This window comes from Ailuropoda melanoleuca, chromosome 12, assembly GCF_002007445.2.
Source record: "Ailuropoda melanoleuca isolate Jingjing chromosome 12, ASM200744v2, whole genome shotgun sequence".
Classification (NCBI taxonomy): domain Eukaryota; kingdom Metazoa; phylum Chordata; class Mammalia; order Carnivora; family Ursidae; genus Ailuropoda; species Ailuropoda melanoleuca.
The window spans coordinates 77,250,368-77,270,721 of NC_048229.1; the positions used below are offsets into that span (position 1 = coordinate 77,250,368).

Below are 20,354 nucleotides of genomic sequence, written 5' to 3' on the forward strand. Positions count from 1 at the left end.
TTCCATGGGAAGGTAAATCTTTATTCAAACTAAATACTATTTTAAAGAGTAACAGCCGAGCCAGTAGTGAGACAGAGACACAGACAGACTGGACTTGGTTTAGGAGGGCACACAATGTCAAGACTGACACCACCTAAATGCCCTGGTTCCCAAATGTGTAAGATTTTGATTAACTGAGATTAAAACAGAACAAGACTCATCAAAAGAGCTCTCGCCTTGCTTTCTCCCTTTTTCTTTCCATTCTTTCTTGAACCCCTACAATCTATCTACCTTTCATCCCCACAAGACAAAATGGCTCACGGCAAAACCAGCAGCGATCTCCATGTTGCCAAAATCAATGACCAAAATCTACCTTCATCTATCTACTCAACCTATCAGGAGAATGAGATCAAGAAATCTACTTCTTCATTTTGAAAGCCTGAAGAGACACATGGTTATGCCCAATTTTCTTGCTGAACTACCAGCTGTTAATGAATTACTACCATAGATGTTCATAGATTAATTTTTTGTTAATTTTAAAGTAATTGTTTCCATGGGGAAAAAAATCTCTCATTCCAAATACAAATACATGGAGCAAAACCTCTTTCACAGGAAGCAGAAGTTTTTACTGTTAAACTTTCAGTTCACAGATTGTTTCAAAAGTTCTTAAATTTCCCACATTCTTACTAAGAAACCCCATTTACAGTGGCCCAATGATGATTCTCAAATGAGCTCTGGGAAAAAATAATTTATCAAAGAGGAAACCTAAGGAAGATTCTTGGTTTTGATCTTTCACTAGCTTTGCACCCATCAGTTTACTTACCCATGTCCTGCCAAGGAGAGAATTTGCAAACATCACTGACATATTTTACAATTTACTTATTCTCATCATATAGCAGTGCAGTATGCAACCTATAAATAGAAGATGTTGCTGTGCCACGTAACTCCTGAGATATAAATATGGTGTTTTTACATACAGTTGCTGCTTCTTACTACATGTCAATTACAATTCACGTGGATGTGGCAGGAAGTCAAATTTTCTCTAGTCTTAATGACCATAAGTTAATTGTTAAGTGAGGGAAAATTGCCAAATGTGACAAAATGAAGGCCTCCAAGCTAACTTCCATCAACACCTTCTGTGCTACATAACACTGCTATCAAGTTTTCACATCTGAAGGTCTTTTGTGTAAAGAAGGCCTGGTCTATACATGGAAGACCTTCTGAACTCAACTGCTTCTGAGTCCAGGTCAGATCTGGAAATACTGAGGCAACAGCACTGACAAAATTGTGCGTGTGCCATAAAGGTGTGCCCAGGCCTACATGCCCAGGCCTAACTCCTAACGGAATACCATCTCAGAAGAAAACAGTCCTATGAAAGTCCTGATTTCAGCCAATTTACTAGTTTCTGCATCAGTGTCACAGTAATAAACTCCAAATTCTTAATTTGCACATATTGTCACATTCATATAGTCATTTACAGTTGCTGAAGCACTAGAGAGTGGTCCCCAAAAATGTCTGGCCTTTTAAGATCCGAGCCGAAAACATTTATTTCACAGTAGCTGTCAAAGCAAACCCCTATCACGGAGGGTTGTGCACAATGATCTTCACACCAACAAAAGCGTTCACTGTAATGCATAAATTCGTTACACCAAGAACGAGCTTTTAACTTATTTTAACACATACATCATATCACACACATAATTTGTCCATATTTTAACCACTATTTCATAAGTAATCGATGTTTACTCCAATAAAGCTACTATAAGAGAAAATTACATAGAAAAGTGTATGAAAACCAGATATAACAAGCTCTAAAGGGTGAAATTTCAGTTATAAAATGGGTCATAGGCTGAGAAATCACTACTTATCCACAATAATTATAAATCAAGAGATGACTGAGGGTCAACCATTATAGGTTCAAATCTAAGAATGAATTAACTCCACAGTAAATGGAAAAAAAAAAAAAACCACCACCAACAGAATGTATAATTTTATACATGGCAAACCCAAAGCACAAAATTGGGTAAGCTTGTTTAGTACGAAACGGAGTAACCTAGAATTTTAAGACCCCATAAGGTTCCACATTAAGCCACCTTAGCAAGGTATCTTTTTAAAAGTAACTTACCCATAAATAAAGTTGCCCGGATGTACACAACATACATACACACGTGGTTCTCTAGTGAAATAACGCTTGGAGAGCAGCATTTTCACACACAAACAGAGCTATACCACAGGATATACACGGATTTCTACTGCTAATTACACCAGCGATCTTACTTATAAAATAACACTTTTAAATAGTCTTTCCTGATGAACATTTGAAAACCGATACTATAATTCATCTACTGAAATAATTTCCCTTAAAAAACAACATTTGAAACTACGAGAGCTGACAAGTCGTATTATATTTCAGTATCAGATTGCTGGCGCTCCTAGAACAACATAAATCACACGTCTCTGAGACAGCTAACAAAAAAAAAAGCATCACGATTTAGGTTCCCTCAATCAGTTCTTGTGCCTCACTCACTGTGTGCTCTCTGCCACCCACGTGATGCAGCCCTTGTGGTTTTTCTACAGCATTCTCTAAAACTATTATGTGCATTTGCAAATGATGAGTCAACAGTACACTAAATAACCAGTAATAAAAGAAAGTACAGAAGATAAATTAAATGTGTTCTTCCAAACATCAGAATACTGCAGGTTCCCACGAGGTGGCAAAACTTCCCAAACCATCGTGCAGTTTCATGCTTTGCAGGATAAGGCCTCCTTACGTAAAGAACGATTGAGAACATTTGCTCCCCACACCCAGAGCCATTCAGGCATATACTGTGCAAAAAGAAACTAAAAATGAAAGAGAAAAAGGTTATAAGGTTAGAACCCAAAGCACAGACACTTAAGTGTCAGTATGTGACTTAATGCAACAAATATCACCAAATTAAATACAAAAAAAAGCCCTTAGGTGCTCTTGTAGGAAGCACCTATTTTTGCATAAGAACCTACGCTAGATGCCGTGGGAATACAGCAAGTATGACCGCCACCCGCCCACCCCTTCCCTGATGAGGCTGGACAGACACACGTGGTAATACAATCCCATCCTTACTTAACCTGATGGCAGTAACATATTCTTTCGGTTAAGAATGACAAAACCACTCCAGGAATAAAAGGCAGCTGAAATGGGTAAATGAATCCGTGATTAGTACTGTGTGAGAAAACGGGTGTGAGGGGCAGGCTGGGGCGAAATTAAACAAGAGAACCGAGTCAAACACGTTGGGACCCTGGGCCACAGTCCTGAGACACGATGGGGACAGCCTGGGCATGCAGGGACGGGGTCCTGCTGATGGCGCTCTGCTCCGCAGCTTCTCCACCATGGCCCTACCCACCCCGGGGGGGGGGGATATATGGCAATGTCCAGAAACACTCCTGGATTGTCACACCTGGGGTGCTGCTGCTACTGGCATCCAGTGGGTCGAAGTCAGGGATGCTGCTGAACGTTCTACAAGGCCCAGGACAGCCTCCCCACAAGGGATTATCCAATAGCAAATGCCAACAGTGCTGATGGGGAGAAACCCTGTGCTGTGCTGACGGGTTTGTCCAAGACTGAGCTGAGCACAAGCTCTACTTGTATGGTAAGGAAGGGAGATGAATGGGAGGCCTGGCTGGCTCAGTCGGTAGAGCGTACAACATGTGATCTTGGGGTCATGAGTTCAAGCCCCATAGTGGGCATAGAGCTTCTTAAAAAAAAAAAAAAAAAAAGGAGGGGGGAAGGAAGGGAGAAGAACAGGCCACTGGCAAGTGCTGAAATTCTAGCCTTGAACAGAAATAAAATACCAGAGGTCACCCCAGACCCAGGGACACCACACTGAACAGGAAGGGGCCCCAGCATCAGGGACAGCCACAGCTGTCCACTGCAGGTTCCAGAGAAGCTCCAGCTCACCACTCGGAGACAAGAGCCCCGTACTGGGCCAGGAGCCACGGGACACTTTCTGGGGACACAACTAAGGTCTCCCTGGACCCCCTTAAAGAGCCAGGATTTTGTGGAAAAAATACTAGGATACTCTTCCTTGGAGCTGCTGTCTCAAACTGAAAGATTCTAAATGTAAGGAGATAAAAGGAGTGAGCTTCGGGTCCCTGAGGAGGACCTGGGAAGTAGGGATGCACTCAAACACTCAAACACTCAAACACTTGGCACCCGGGACAGACTATGGAACTGGACCCCTCTTCCAAGTACAGTACAGTGGTGCTCCTGCTGTCCTGGTTTTGCTTTCCACGGTTTCCAAGGTCAACCGCAGTCCAGAAGCAGATGACCCTCCTGACTTACTGGCCTGTCAAGAGCAGTCTAGCGCGATGTCCCCTCACTCGCTCTCCTCACACAGGCATTTCATCATCTCGTGTCATCACAACAAGAAGAAGGCTGCATACCGTACAGGTATTTTCGGAGAGACCACATTCATATAACTTTTATTATAAATATTGTCATAATTGTTCTATTTTATTATTAGTCATTGTTGTTAACATCTCACTGTGCCTAATGTATAAAGTAAACTTTATCACAGGTATGTACGTACAGGAAAAAACACAGTCTGTATAGGGTTCTGCATGATCTATGGCTTCCGGCATCCACTGGGTGCCTTGGATCATATCCCCGCTGATAAGGGGAGGACTACTATGCATTTTTTCAGCATAGTGGAGAAGGGATCAACAGCTAGAAATCTGTTTGTTTTTAATTTCCGTTCAATGCGGCCACCTTCTATCACTGGGGGACCAGCGGCAGGACGCCCCTTGCCAGTTTCTTACAGCGCTGTGTGTGGCGCCATCACGAGCACATCACTCTGGCTTATCCTAATGGGGTCTTAGCACCCCAGGGAGCAGGATGGAAAGAGCTAATGGAAGAAGAGAGAACTGCCTCCTCCGTGTACTGATAGATTAGAAACTAAAGGGGTGACTCATCTACTTGTTTAGAGGAGGAGTGAGTGAGTTGGGGGGAGGGCTGAGTCTTCGGCTCTGGAATGCTCTGTGCGTGTTCAGAGATCTGACCCACCTGTCTAGGCCTAGGAAAGGAGCTGTCCTCCCCTGCGACAAAAGCCAACAGCAACTGAGAGCCCCTGTGGGGACGAGAGCCAGAGGAGGAAGTTAACGGCAAATGCACATGTCCAGCTGGCTGGAGATCTGCACTGGCAGGGAAGACGCCAGATGTTTCCCAGGGACTGGGATGGGTAGGACCTAGGTAAGAAACGGGGACGGAAAGGAAGGGAAAGACCCCAAAGAGCTTGGGCTGGATCCTTAAGCCAGAGTTATTCCAAAGGTAGAAACAAAGCTGCAGTGAAGGTGTGTGGTTCACAGTTCCCCTCCTGGCGGGCAGCGGGCGTGGGCTGCCAGGCTGGGCAGGAAGGCCGTGACCTCTGACATGGCTGCTGGCCTCCGTCTCCTGGACCCTCACCCACATCTCAGTATGCAGCCACAGGGCCTTCTCAAGGCCAACCAGCTCCCCTCTCCTCCAAATGCCACGCCTTCTTTTTCCAAAAGCAACACACACACATTATATGGGAACAAGCACGCCTAAAGTAGGTAGAAATTCAGAGCGGACTGCAGCCCAATCCACCGAGCTCAGACACACCTTCCCTGCTTGCCAGTCGCTGTGGCTTAATCTATCATCGTACCACCAGGAGCACAGCCCAGGAGTTATGACCGAGACACTTACTGGTCAAGTTGTCAAGTTAATGGCTTTTTCAACCTAACACACGCCCACGTTGTTTCTGGCCTTCATGTCAAGTAACCCAAACAGAAGGCTACAAGCTTTCCAGCCAGCCTTACTCTGTGCTCCGAAGCTGACGATACTGCCTCCCACACTTCTGAAAACGAGAAGAAAGGCCCCCAAATCAACAGTGCTAACTAGTTAACAATTAAAGCCAAGACATTTGATCTCTTTATAACTGTTTTAAGTCCAAAACATGTTTTTCTGTTTTCTGCTTGCAAATCATTAAGACAACTAGCACAACACAAAGAAGACGCCATCGTCTAATTACGTGAATGCCAAGAGAGCAAAAAAGGCCAGTTCTCATACAGCTTCCGCGCAGAAATGGTGTTATGCAGACATCCATAAGGGCTGGGGCCCCAGGGAAGGAGTGATGACACCTCCTCCCTAACCTCTGTGCAAGCGCATCAAAAAGAACCTTTCACACAGGCTTTGCGACGATCCGGGGATCAGTAAAAGGCTATGCAATCACTCTAGAGGCCATCCCGGTGGTGGCTCCCACAAGGATCACTCACACAGGTGCAGCACGCCGCTCCCCTCCCCCGACACTCTCACTTCAAACCTCTTCACTGGGCAAGTCCTCACCTCACAGGAGCCAGCACACAGCTGCCCCTGCTCACCTCTGTGGCTTCCCTGTTGTCCCCTCCACTCTGCTCTGGGTCCTGGCCTGCTGCCGGGAACCATGCCTTCTCCCACCCCATCTTCAAGCTGTTCTTCTCCACACACTCGTCCAGCCAGCACTTAGCCCCAGCCACGTCTCTGCTGCCGTAAATGAATCAACAAATACAACTGCTTCCTCCAGCCCAATCCGCCTGCCGCCGTGCCCGCACAGCCTCATGTGTAGAGTGTGGGGTTTCCACGGCCCTCCGCACACTCACCTACTCACTGTAATCCACGGCTCCCTAAAAGGCTCCCAAATCTGCCTTCATCCAAAGCATTGAATACTTCCAAGATCCTAAACCCAACACAGGCTATCACTCTTACTTGGGCCCTAACATGGAAGACTGACCAGGATCAGCACAGAACCCACTTTATACAGTGTGTTTGGCACATCGAACTTCCTCCAGTAAACTCATTATGGGCTAAAAATTGACAGAGGATTGAATAAATAAAGCTCCTTCTTATTAAAGAAACTTTCAGCCAAATCTTTTGATAAAAGTAAAAACTAATTGTTGGTTTTCATATCTGTTTATGTGGTGATGGCAAATTTAATAATCTCTATGCAAAGAATCCCCACGAAGACTGAGTATTTCATACTCTGGCCGCTTCCTAGAGTAAAGCAGCATATCTCCTCTCATAGTTGCCACACAGATTAAACTATCAGTAATAGTTGCACAGAAGAGAACTTAGGGACTTAACCAGAACCACTACAAGTGTCAGGTTTAAGAATCAGAATGTGCAGTTCTCACGTTTCAGCTGTAGGCTTCAATCGGATTGCCATGGATCATTTAGAAAGGTTTAGGATGCATTAACCTAATTACAAGAGTTGAGTGCATACTGTTACCTGGATAGAATGGGACCAGTATCCTGTGGTCCTTTTCGAAATGCCAAGGGTAGAAACAGCATGATGTGCGTATACCTTCGGCGAAGGCACCAGCCACGAGCACTTGTGCAGAAAGCTGCCAGGTGCGGTCACACTGGTGGCCACGCAGAATGGAATGAGACTCTGTACAAAGATTCCTTTAGAAGCATATTCGTACTGCAGTGCTCGGCTGAAGTGGTCTAAATAAGCCTGTGAGAACAGAGCAGGGGTAAAGATTTAATGGGGGGGGGGCTTGGAGGAGAATTCAGGAGAAAACAGCCTTGCTTATTACCATTTCAGGAAAAAGTACAGCATACGGAAACACGAGTTGGGACAAAGAGCTCAACAAACTGGATCAAACCACGTAAAGAACGTCCTCTTGCTTTTTGACTTCGTTTTCCAATCAGGAATACACTACCTTAGAAGCAGAAAATGCAGCCAGCTGGGGGGTCGGTTTGCAGCAGGAGCCAGAAGAGATGGTGACAACGGCACCCTTCTTTCTCTCCACCATCCCTGGTAACACGATATGGACCATCAGACTAGCTGCAGCAATGTTTACATTTATGATGTCCCAGAGTTTGTCCTCGGAGACCTGAGTAAAATACTGGGGGTAGGGATAAAACACGCCTACGTTATTCACCAAGATGCCAATGTCTTTGTCTTTCAAGGCTTCGCGAATGGGGTCGTAGATTTCCCGGCCGTTGCTGAAGTCTGCAACGATAACTTCAGTTTCCACTTTGTAGGTGTCAGCTATGTCGTTAGCAACCATCCGCAACTTGTCCTGGCTGCGGCTGATCAGAATGATATTGAGGCCGCGGCTTGCTAGCTCTTCCGCGTAGGCTCTTCCGATCCCATCGGTTGCACCTACAATACAGGCCAGGGAAGGTGAGCGCACTCGTTTCCTGGTGTGACCTTCAGAGCAAACCTTAAATGCCCCGTTTCTCGGTTGAAGCTGAGAAGGGTTCACACTAGAAATAAACCCAGTTCTCACAATGACCACTATGTCGAGCACAATGTTGGGTTCAAATACGAACAACACCTCAGTCAAACACTCTTCCAGACCCCCTGACAAGTAGAGGAAGGGCAGCCTCACATTCATCGAGCTGGTTGTGAGACGTGGCAGGAAACAGTTTTCAAACTTATATCTGGCTTGAACAAGTGCCAGGGCGGTACTTTCCCGGGAAACAATGATAAATCAAAATGAAATTTAAAAAAAGGGAGCTGACAGTGGTGACAATTTCAAAGGACAACCTCAAAAGGGAGCAAAAGGAAAAACAAGAGGTGGGAAGGTGGGCTGAGGCAGGACTGGGAACAGGAGGGCAGAATAAGAAGGGCACAAATCATTCCAAGGGGAGGACACTAAGCAAATGTGGACATAATCACAACAGAACTGTGCTCCCCTGAACACATCACAGTGAATTCAGTGACTCCTCGAATAAGGCATCCAATTGAAAACACAGCTTCAACAGAAGAGATTATTCTGTTTTGAAATCAGGCAAGGACAGAAATCTCCTTTCTTACCGCTCACGACTGCCCATCTTCCATACTGCTTGATCAGATCTGCTCTGCTCACCAGGCGGGGGATGAAATGCAGTCTGACCAGGCTGTAGAAGTCACAGATGACAGTGATGCTTTTTCTGGCCGTGTACCAGGCGCCAACGAAGGCCAGAGCTTCCATGTAGCAATTGCAGGACCTGGCGATCTCCCTATACAAGAGGTAGAAGCTGTCAACAGCAGCCATGGCAGCCTGCAGGGAAGGGGAAAGAGAGAGAGGTTCTTTGCTTAATTATGTGAAAGGAACATGCAGAGTCAGAATGAAGAAAGGCACCTACCGATGTGAGAGCTTAACGATTATGCACTCAAAGAACAGTAATGTTTCAAATGCATGTAACCCATGGATCCACTCAATGTATAATCTCGTTAACACGGAGGCTTATGAAGCCCTTTTCTTCCAAGCAGATGAGTCAACGTAACTACCAAGAGCTACCAAATTCCTACTAAAATTCAGGCACTGTGCTGCCTGTTGTAGATACAGAGATAAACACAATATGCTCTGTCCCCTAAAAAAGCTCCTCGCCCAGCACAGTGACAGACATAGACTTTTAATTCATGTAACAGCTGAGAGGTGTGTTTACTTCTCTGCTTTCTTCATCATCAGCCAGCGCAGAGGGCCTAACACCCACACAGAGACAAAGTAGAAGGAACAGCGGCGGTATTAAGACACTGCCTTGGCCAAAAAGAGCTTACGATCCATTTGAGACGAAACTAAGCCAAAATAAACTTTCACGTAAATTACATTATGTACACATAATAAATGCATAAACATTTATTTACAAAGAGATACTCCCCAAGCTTGAGGAACTGGTTTTCTTAAACAAGACAGTAAGCACTCCTCCATCTTACTGCCATCGTGGGCACCCCTATCTCTGCCCTGCGCCTTACATCCAAGGAAAGAGTCCAGTACGACTCCTGTAAGCATCCACACGGCAAGCATTTACGAAGTACCTACTACGTTCCATGGACTGTGACAGATGCTAAGGATTCAAACATGAGTTAAACAATCGCATCTAGGAAAACAGAAGGACATTTAACAAAACTACTTTAAATGCCGTATGAACTGCTTTATGTATGCCTGTGGTGCGAGGCGACCCTGCAGAGGCCAAGGCCAGGTACCACCAAGGTTGATGAACTTGGTCCCAGACCAGACCTGGGAACCGCTGAGGCCGGATCCAGCTGTGTGCTGCCTGTGAGGGACAAGATATCGAAGGGATCACAAGTGCCTGCAATTAAATTACAGTGAGCTCTGACTCGCACCAACACAAGGGTACAGCATTTATTACATAAAAGAAAGTTGACTTTGATCCAAAAAATATATATAACACTTCTGGGAATGGCCTCTCTTTCAAAGTCCTGTTAAAATAGAAAAAAAAATTCATGAAATTAAGAGAATTCCCAACGATAGCAGCAAAAATAGGCATAAGCTTAAGGAAGAATGAGTGAACGCTTCACTGCAGTGTAATCTGAGCCCAATCGAACTCTGCAGAATAAAAATGAGCAAAGCAGGAGAAAACCAATTAGCCACTGAGATGGAACACATTCTAAGAGTGGCAGCATTCTGTGATAAAAGGCATAAAGTAATGGAAAACCTGCTGAATACAGAGAGAGATACGTGAACATATATACACTGATACACATATGAATGTACAATCCAAATTACAAACCAGCAAAGGACACAAGTAAATAGGACAGAAAACTGAAGAGAGGAGCAGGCGGAAGGGTTCCCAGATGCTGCGCCACGAGGACACCACCACTGAGGCAGGAGGCTGTTTGCGGTCACTGTACTAACTGAGCTGATGTGGCATTACGTTAAAGAAACGTTTGCCCCAAGTGGCAAAGAAAACAACTGAAGCTGGGTCATCTCATTTCCTACCGGTAAGTGCTATATCCTGGGGTTCCGTTCACAGAGACGCACCTCCCACAATAAGAATGCCAAAACTGATCGTGAAAAGGAAACACTGTCATCATTATTAACTCCATAAGCCAAACCCTTAATAATATAAGAACAACTAAATGCTCCTCTGGGTAATTTTTCTTCAAGGACCACACTGGCTGAGATTTTCTGAAATTTGAAGTATCAAGATCAATGAAGCTTGGGCTGAAGAGGCCCTTCTCGTCGTGATCAATCTGCCCCACAGCAGGCAACAGCACTCCGAGGGTTGCTCCCAGATCCTTGCAACATTCACACTTAGGATCATCTGCCTCAAATACGTCCATTGTCTTCCTGCCGTGCGTGAATGCCCCTCCAAGCTTCCAGACGCTAGACAAGGGAGTGTCGTGTCACCCTTCTCAAGGGCCCTCACTCCACAGCTCAGGGCACAGCCAAGTCCCCGTGGAGGCAGCTGGCTGATGGGGCATGCCCCTGACCTAGCGTGCCACCAACGTGCTTGCCACAGCTATGGCCCCTCAATAATTGTAACTGCAAGACGCCCAAACAAATGACCAAAACAGTAATTTCTTACAAGAAAGAACATAAAAACGAAATTCCATGTTAAACCTTCACTTTGGGGAGTTCCTGAAATAATTTTTTTTTAAGTGTCCATGTGCCTTCTGTCGTAACTAACCTAATATGAAGCCACAAGGGAAGTAAATGCAAAAAAGTAATATTTGTAGGTATTAGTACCTTTCCAACACAATGTAATAAAATTAGGAATAACAAAACTACAACAAAAAAATCTGGATTCTTAGAATATTAAATCTATTCTTCTAATAACAGGTGGGTGGGGGTGCCTGGGTGGCTCAGATGGTTAAGTGTCTGCCTTCGGCTCAGATCGTGATCTCCAGGTCCTGGCATCGAGCCCCACATCTGGGTCCGGGCTCAGCGGGGAATCTGCTTCTCCGTCTGCCTCTGCCCCTGCTCCTGCTCTCTCTCTCTCTTTCTGTCTCTCTCAAATAAATAAATAAATCTTAAAAAAAATAACAGGTGGTTGTATATCTAAGATACTGAAACACTGTTTTCAATGAAAATTTATACCCTATGTAACAAGACCTAATGGGTTGTCACCAAAGCAATACTTGGGGGAAACTTAACTGCACCCAGGGTCTGCAACAAGGTTCTAGCTAAAAAGGAGGAGGTCAGATATGGCTCATGAAATGGTTTCATACTAATGGGAAACTGTGTAAAGGGAACTTCCTCCCCCTCAAACACAATTTTTTTCCAAGAATTTAAACGTCTGTGAAGGAAAAACTCTATTGAAAGGGACCTGACTACACAGGAGAGTCCTGATTTTTCTGCTGTGGTCCTTACCTACCTTGGTTTTCTCTCACCTTCTCTCTGCCGGTTCTGAGTCTTCAGGAAAATGCTGCTCTGTTTTAAGGCCAACCTGCGAACAAAAACCAACATGAAAAAAATTCCTTTCTTTTGCCCTCACAGCTCAGCTGGGAAAACTTTATATAAACATAAGACCAAAGTTTTTCAAAATTAAGGAAACATAAATTCTTATGCCATGAATTCCCTGTACAGGCAGCAAAGCATTTCCTCATCTCAGAAAAAGGCAAGCACCAACAGCATTTGCAGGAAGGCTCAGCTGGAATGTGCCCACTTTTCCTGTACCTTTTCTTAAGGAACATTTCATCAAACGGAACAAAACCAGTTCCAGTAGCTGGGAGAGAGGCGGTGCTCTGCACAGACACTGGGCACTAAGGACACAAAGCCCAGGAGCAGGCAGGGCCGGGACAGAGAGCAGACCAGGCCATCCTCACTGTCCGGTGCCTGCCTGGGCTTTCCCAGACCTTACCACTCTCTCTGCAAGCCACCTACCTCCCTCCACCTGCAGGGCCCCTGAGCGTCCATACTACTGCAGCCCTAGCACCTCTATTCCACATTCCTGGCAGATTCCGGCTCGCCGCCTGAGCCCAGGCATCCAACACTTGTCTAATCACCTGGCAAGAGTGGCAGGATGAAGTGTCCTGCAGTATTTGGAGCACCCCTTGTAGCCTGTGAGTGGGGCTGGCGCTTTCAGAATGCGCAGAGGAAAGGAACCTCTGGCACACCTTTCCCCTTCTTTCCACCTTAGACACTGTCTTCTACTGCTCTGTTTTTGAAGCACCCCAGCAGGCTGAGTTGCTCCAGCAAACCTTATTCCTCACTGTTCTTCTGGCCCCTTCCACAGCCCGCAGCCCACAGCAGGCGCTCAGCAGGCAGCTGCTACATTAAACTGCACGACCTGGTCTCTAGCTCAGCTCTCAGCCTGCACACTCTCTCATTCGCCAGCTCCCAAGGGGACCACCCAACTCCCCCTATCCTCTACAGACAGAAAAACCCCATGTGCAAAACCCACCAGCGACCTCCAGCACGTGCAGCAGAAAGATGCACCAACTTCAGAGATGCACTGAGAACAGTGCTTTCAAGGGCCTTGGACCTGGCATGGCCTGGCTCGCCAGCCCTGCCCATCACACTCCCCTCCACCGTCCTGTCACGGGGGTACCAGGACGAAACTTAACATCACAGTTCCACCACAGGCAAGCACCTTCAACATACACTGTCACAGCTACATTTGTTTTCAATCACAGAGAATCAAAGAGCTAACAGGGTGCTAGGCCTGGTCTACAGCCTTGAGGGACAGCATGCCACCTTATCATTCCCCAGACACAGCTCAAGATGGAGATCCGACTCACAGCCACCAACTCACAGAAGACTGACAAATTCAGGGGTGCCTGGGTGGCACAGCGGTTGGGTGTCTGCCTTCGGCTCAGGGCGTGATCCCGGCGTTGTGGGATCGAGCCCCACATCAGGCTCCTCCGCTGTGGGCCTGCTTCTTCCTCTCCCACTCCCCCTGCTTGTGTTCCCTCTCTCGCTGGCTGTCTCTATCTCTGTCAAATAAATGGATAAAATCTTTAAAAAAAAAAAAAAAAAAAGAAGACTGACAAATTCAAACACCAATTTATTTATGAACAAATACCACCAAGAAGTCTAAACATGCACGGGCACTGGTCTGTAGGCAAGACCACCTGGAAAACCAAACCACTAACACAGCAACGAACAATTAAGCAATGAACAACTAAGTGTCAGATGCTGACGACCCTTCCCCAGTAAGCCGGGGGTCCCTGCATCACTGTGTACATGGAATTTACCAAGATACACAGAGCGACTCAGTGCAAAGTGGCGAGGGCACTGCTGCAGGGAGTAAGACCCTCCTGGGCAGAGAGGAGGCAAGGGCTCCAGTAAAAGGTCTGGACTGCCAGGAAATGGTGACAAATTCAACAGGCTCACAGCACAGGAAGTGCACCCAGAGGTGGCAAGGGCGCTGAAAGGGAAGGCCAGATTGTGAAAGGTCTTTACGCCAAACAGAAGCATGTGGACTGACTCTCTGAGCTAAGTCCCTTCTTCTGCCAAAGGAGGGAGCCAATCGGGTTTGTTGTAAAAGGCGGCTGGCAGCAGAGGGGGGCGGCTGTGCTGGTTGGTGCAGGCAGGAAGTGAGAGGTCCGGGACCCTCGTCCTTCTAGATGGAGACAAGGCAAGGCTGAACTGAGAGGGCATGGCTTTGTGATGACTCCGTGCTGCTTCTCAGACACATCAGATGTTTTCCTACATTCATTCATACCCTGATGGACCGTAAATGGAAATAACAGGACATTAGACATTCCTGACCTTCTCTCAGTCCTCTCCCCACCCTTGAATACATGATGGAAAATAATGTCTTCCTAATGAAAGAAGAAATCAAGACTTCCCCCAAAGCCATTAATATCTAGGAAATCTCAGGGCGCCTAGGTGGTGCAGTCGTTAAGCATCTGCCTTCAGCTCAGGGCGTGATCCCAGCGTTCTGGGATCCAGCTCCACATCAGGCTCCTCCGCTGGGAGCCTGCTTCTTCCTCTCCCACTCCCCCCTGCTTGTGTTCCCTCTCTTGCTGGGTGTCTCTGTCAAATAAATAAATAAATAAATCTTTTAAAAAAAATATCTAGGAAATGTCATGGAAATCAGGTTTAAAGGAGTTTATTACACATTTAAGTCGGGAAGCCTACCAAGCTACCTAGCTGCATTTAACTTGCTATAAGGGTTTCACTAGTTAATTTTTCTGCAGATAGGTATTAACCTAAAACTTAGAGAAATCCATTATTTAGAAAGCAACACTGAAACACAGTAAAATTCTGGCCCCTATCTAATCTGCTTGTAAAAGTTATTATAAAGCTTTGTTTTCTTGCCTCTACAGAAAACTAACTCATCAGTGAACAAAACAGGAGAACAACAGATGGAGGAGAAGAGTCAGAACCGTCCCCAAAACAGGAAAAGAGCAATTCCCACTCGTCTGTTAGGCACTTTCTACTTCTACAGGGCAGCACTCATCAGGGCTAATGCATCAAACACATAAGGGTCTCCTAGGTAAACTATGAACTTCGGGTGATGACGATATGTCCATATAGGTTCATCCTTCCTTAAAAAAAAAAAATGGTACCATTTTGGTGAGTGACGCTGACAGTGAGGGATGCTCCGCTTGTGTGGGAGCTGGGGGGTATACGGGCCATCTCTATACCTGTCTCTCAATTTCATTTTAAACTTAAAACTGCTCCCAAAGAGTCCCAAACCCTGTAGAAAACAACAAACAAGCCCTAAAGGTAATACTGCAAGTATAAAAGTGTCATGGGAAAATTAGAGTCAAAACTGCAAGGAGCAAAGTCACCTCTCAAAGCACGGCTGTGGGGGCACCTGGTCGGCTCAGTCGGTAGAACGTGGGACTCTTGATCTCGGGGTCGTGAGCTCGAGCCCCACACTGGGTGCAGAGATAATAAAATAAATAAACTTTAAAAACAAAACAGAGCAAAGCACTGCTGTGACCTGTAACATTCTCTTGACCCAGAGTTTACCGGGCTCAACCCAGCAGTGACGAGGGCAGGCAAACCTCATACAAAACCACGAATCAAGAGTTCTGGGGAAGAAGGTTCAGCTCAAACACTGACGTCACCAAGTTATCTAAATGAATGAGGCCTGACAGTAAAAGGACATCAGACAGACTGGCCACAATGTTTTCAGGGAAAACGACGCAAGCATGATGGGAAGAGACAGTTAAAGTACCACCAAACAAAGGCAGCGTGGCAGGCCAAATAACGGCCCTGGGAGATGTCCACATCCTAATGCTCACACCTCACAAATGCCCCACTTTACGTGGCAAAGAGGACTTTGCAGATGAGATTAAGCTAAGGACCTTGAAACAAGGAGATGATCCTGGATGATCCGGGTGGGCCACTGTGATCACACGTGTCCATGGACGAGGGGGACAGGTCAGAGTCAGAGGAGATGTGATCAAGAAGTAGAGGTCAAGGAGGCAGCGAGCAGAATTTAAAGACGCGAGGCCACTGGATTTGAGGATGGGGAGAGGGGTTACCCTCTAGAATGCAGGCACCTCTACCATCCAGCAAGGCAGGAAAGAGATTCGCCCCAGAGCCTCCAGGAGTGACACAGCCTTGATGACACCCTGATTTTAGCCCACTGCGACTGATCACAGACTTCTGACCTGCAGAACTGTGAGAGAAGACATCTGCACTGTTTTAAACCACAAAGTCTGTGGTAATGTGTTACAGCAACAATAGGAAATTAAGATGGATCAATGGATGGAAGGACAGAGAAACGGTCAGTACAGAGACAAATTGCAAATCCTGCACATCCCTCAACCCAAGAGCTTCTGGTGTTCGTGGGAGCCAGAACCAGCCTCGGAGAGTCCCATGATCTTCCTCCGTGTGGGGCAGGCCTGAGGTGGTCCTCCCCATCCTCACCCACAGCCGGCTCTGGCCAGCTTTTTCAATAAGGCTCCAGGGCTGCGGACTTTATTTTTGTTAAGGTTTTTTTCATAGAGATCTTACTTCTTTCACACAGAGTCTGCATCTGTCCTGCTGTTGGCACTCAAATCCTGTCTGTCCTCCCAAGACCAGCTCAACCCGCAACTCAATGCCAGGGCCCACTGATAAGTGCCAGCGACACACCAGGCCTGAGGTGAAGGGAAGCCCTGCGCCTCTTCCCTCTCCTTCCTAGGCCACTGCCCCGAGCCCCCCCCCAACCCCACCGAGTTCCTGTCTGTCTCACCCACACGGCCCTTCCCACACCACTCTGTGTTCCATTTAGCTGTTTCCCTCGTCTCTTGGTTCCTCAACTAGAGCACAGGCCTCTTGAAGGCAGATGTATCTAAAACTAATTTTGCTGTCACTTGAGAAAACTGAAAAATACACACAAAAGTTGTAAAACCTATTATGCGTAGTAGTTCAAAGAATAACCAAACACCCACGCAGCCACCCCACTTAGAAGCCCCATAGCTTCTTCCCTGGTCATATTATCACCTTCCACCTCCCAGGGGGTTACCACCCTCCTCAATTCTGACATCACCGTTCCCTTGCCCTTTAAAAAAAAATAAATAACTAGTTGTACAATTACCCCAGCAGGGATTCTGAAAGAAAGTGTTCAGTTTTGTCTGGTTTTGAACTTTCTCTAAAGGAATCACGGCGCATGTATTTCTGGTGACTTGTTTCCTTCACTCAGCGTGGTTCTTGAGGCTCACCCCTGCTCCTGGAGCTGTAGGTCACAGCTTCCGCTGCTGCACACTAGGTCACGGTACAAACACGCCACGATCCATACATCCGTTCTATCGCTGATGTGCGTTTCCGTTGGGGTTTTTCTGGCTTTCGCTTTACAGTTATGAACAGAGCTGCCGTGCGCACCTTCACACACATCACCTGTGCACAGGTGCCCGAGTCCGCTGAAGGGACATACCTGAGTCAGGCTGCTGTGCCACAGGGCATCCGTGCGCTCAGGCCGGCACCGCCCAAGCTGCTGGGCCAATCCCCACGCCCACCACCAGCCAGCCTGAGTTCACGGTGCCCCTCCCCAGTGGCTGACACAGGTAGGTTCACCTTCCGCCCACTGGGGGGCCTTGAAACGGGGGCTCCCTGTGGTTTTAACTTACATTTCCTCATCACTGCTAAGGATGACTGCATCCTTATGATGCTTCAGTGCTGTTTGCGGCTCCTCATCTGTGGAATGCCTGTTCCAAGCCTTTGCCCTTACTTCTACTGTGTTGTCTTCCTTTTCTTTCTATAGCCTAGATATTGGTTCTCTACGTTTGCTCTCTTTACAGTGCTTCTGATGATCTGAACATCTAGATTTTAATGCAGTCAAAGGGATTAATCTTTTTCCTGTATGCTTTGTGCTTCGTTACGTTTCACTTCAGAAATCCCCTCTTAGCCCCAGGATATAAAGGTATTTTCCAATATTATTTTCTCAAACTTTTCACAATTTTGCTTTTCAGATTTAAGTCTTTAACCCCCGGCGGCTGTGATGGTGTGAGGCTGGGATCGCACCCATCTTTAATATTCCTCCTCAGCAGCTGGTATAAGGCTGTGTAAAATATCTGTTTAATAAATAGAAGCAAATACTGCTTTGTGTTCAAAGCTCAAATTTCACTCTTGAGGGGAAAAAATGCAAGGAGCTTCTCAAACTTTGTGTCAGCACTTTGACAAAGTTATTGGTGTATCATGACATTCTGGAATTTCCTTTCCTTGCTCTGCCAATTTTTGGGATACCGCTAACCTGAATTCATGGGGAGCTCAGCAGAAGGGGCAGAAATGGGAGTTCTCTTCCAAGATCCAACAGGACTGGGTTTCAGGTCTCCATTTGTGCCATAGGAATTAAAATAACAATGGCAACCACTCCTAGGTATCCACCCAAAACAACTTAAACCCACACAAAAACTTGTAGAGCCATATTCCCAGCAGCACTACTCACAGTAGCTAAAATATGGAAACAACCCAAATGTCTATCAACAGGCAAATGGATAAACAAAATGCAATCTATCCACATAATGGAATATCAGTAAGCAATAAAAAGAATGAAGTAGGATGCACACTGCTACACGGACAGACCCTGAAAACACTATGCTCAGCGAAAGAAGCCAAACACCGTACCATCCGATCTATATGAACTGTCCAGATAAGGCAAATCCAGAGACAGAAAGTAGATTAGGGTTGCCGGAGCACAGTCGCAGCGGGAATGGGGAGTGACTGCTAATGGGGTAGGATTTTTTCCTGGGATGATGGGAATGTTCTGGAATTAAATAGTGGTGGTGGTTGCACATAGTGAATATGCTGCTATGAAGAGCACACTTTTAAACGGCTAAGAGGATGAATTTTATGTTATATGAATTTTATGTCCATTTTTTAAATCTACTAAAAAAATACTGATTTGTTGAACTCTATGCCCCCGGAATATTACTATAATGACTAAACCACAGACTCTGAAAATAGACTTCCTGGAGTGGGATCAAGGCTCCCCCCGCCAAGAGCTATGTCTTGGGTGAAGGTGAAGTTACTTCACCTCTGCATTTTCCTTACATTACCTTACGTTACCCAAACACGGAGAGAGTAATTCCAGCCTAAGATTGTAAGAATCAAACGAAGTCATACATATAAAGCACTGAGAACAGTGCCCAAACTTAAGTGCTCCATAAACCTTAGCTATTAGCCGCTCTAACTCCGTGTTCAGCGTTAGCTAAGGCCTATCTGCATAGGTCAGGGTTAGAACTCAGAGCTGGCTTTAAGCAAGGGGCTCCTGACACCTCACTGTTCTCTCACCAACCGTAGGAGGCAGAGTTATAATCATCCCGTTTACGGATGGGGAAACCGAGGCCGACAGAGATTAAAGCGACATACCCAGGACCCCACGGGAATTAGGATCAAGGTCTACCAAAGTCCAGAGCCCTGGCTAGCCTCCCCATTGTGAGACCCCCGGGCGGGAATCCTGCTGGCATCACCACCAGGGCTCCAACGCTTGGGTCCGCTGGGCTGCACGTTCCTCTGAACCTGGGGCAGCCTCATCCATCTCCGGAACCCTTCCCCTCCAGCACCTGACAGCGCCCAGCTAACCTCAGCAAACCACCGCGCTTCGGGAGCCGCTAGTGCCCTTTCTTCAAAAGCTCCCTTATTCTGAATTACTCCTCAATCAGAACAAAGACGACAACAAATCCCACTCCAACCAAGTCCTTTAGAAATGAGAATAAAGGAACACGGACAAAGGGGTGACTCTCGGAGCCGTGCTGGGAGCCCTGGGGCTAGGGTCTGGGGCCAGAGGGGCCGCGCTCGGGTGGGTGGGGCCCCACATCTGCCGGGTCCTGGGGGAGGGGGCGGACCCAGAACAGGGGGCCCTCCAGGGGTGCAACGCCGGCATGGAGTCGGGAAGGGGCGCCGTGAGGCTGGGGACGAGTCTGGAAGTGGAGGTGCCGAGGCGGGGGTCCAAGGGAACGGAGAAACGAAAGGGGTCCGGGGTGCCGATGGCGCCGAGGGGCACGGTCCCGGGGGGCGTGGCGGGGCGTATCGGGAGGGACAGGCTGAGGGAGAGCAAGTGGGACCGGGAGCCGGGGCCGGGCCCAGGGAGGCGCGGTGCGGGAGCGGGGGGGAGCGCGGTACCTGCAGAGGCGGCGCAGTCTCCGAGCAGGTCCCGCCAGAGCCGAGCGGCCGCCGCCCCCGTCACCACCGCCGCCGCAGTTGCTGCGGGCCGCGCCCCACGTGACCCGCGCACGCGCCGGCGTCCCGACGTGCCGGCCCACCCGAGTGCGCGTGCGCGGCGG

At 47.2% G+C, this 20,354-nt stretch overlaps 1 protein-coding gene across 7 annotated transcripts; it reads right to left on the reverse strand.

Moving 5' to 3' along the window:
- Positions 1-20,303, reverse strand: HSDL1 (hydroxysteroid dehydrogenase like 1). Of its 7 annotated transcripts, none has more exons than XM_034639577.1 (6): positions 20,194-20,303; positions 12,078-12,133; positions 8,775-9,000; positions 7,672-8,117; positions 7,236-7,463; positions 1-2,820 (listed from the first exon to the last, which is right to left on the reverse strand). In XM_034639577.1, the coding sequence occupies exons 3-6, from the start codon at positions 8,992-8,994 to the stop codon at positions 2,722-2,724; spliced, it is 993 nt and encodes a 330-aa protein (XP_034495468.1). In that variant the 5' UTR covers positions 8,995-9,000; positions 12,078-12,133; positions 20,194-20,303; the 3' UTR covers positions 1-2,721. The 7 variants fall into 7 exon arrangements, with proteins under 7 accessions (XP_034495468.1, XP_034495466.1, XP_034495469.1 ...); XM_034639575.1 differs by having other exon boundaries at positions 12,062-12,133; XM_034639578.1 differs by having other exon boundaries at positions 8,775-8,959; positions 12,062-12,133; positions 20,194-20,297.
- Between the last annotated feature and the right edge of the window lie 51 nt (positions 20,304-20,354).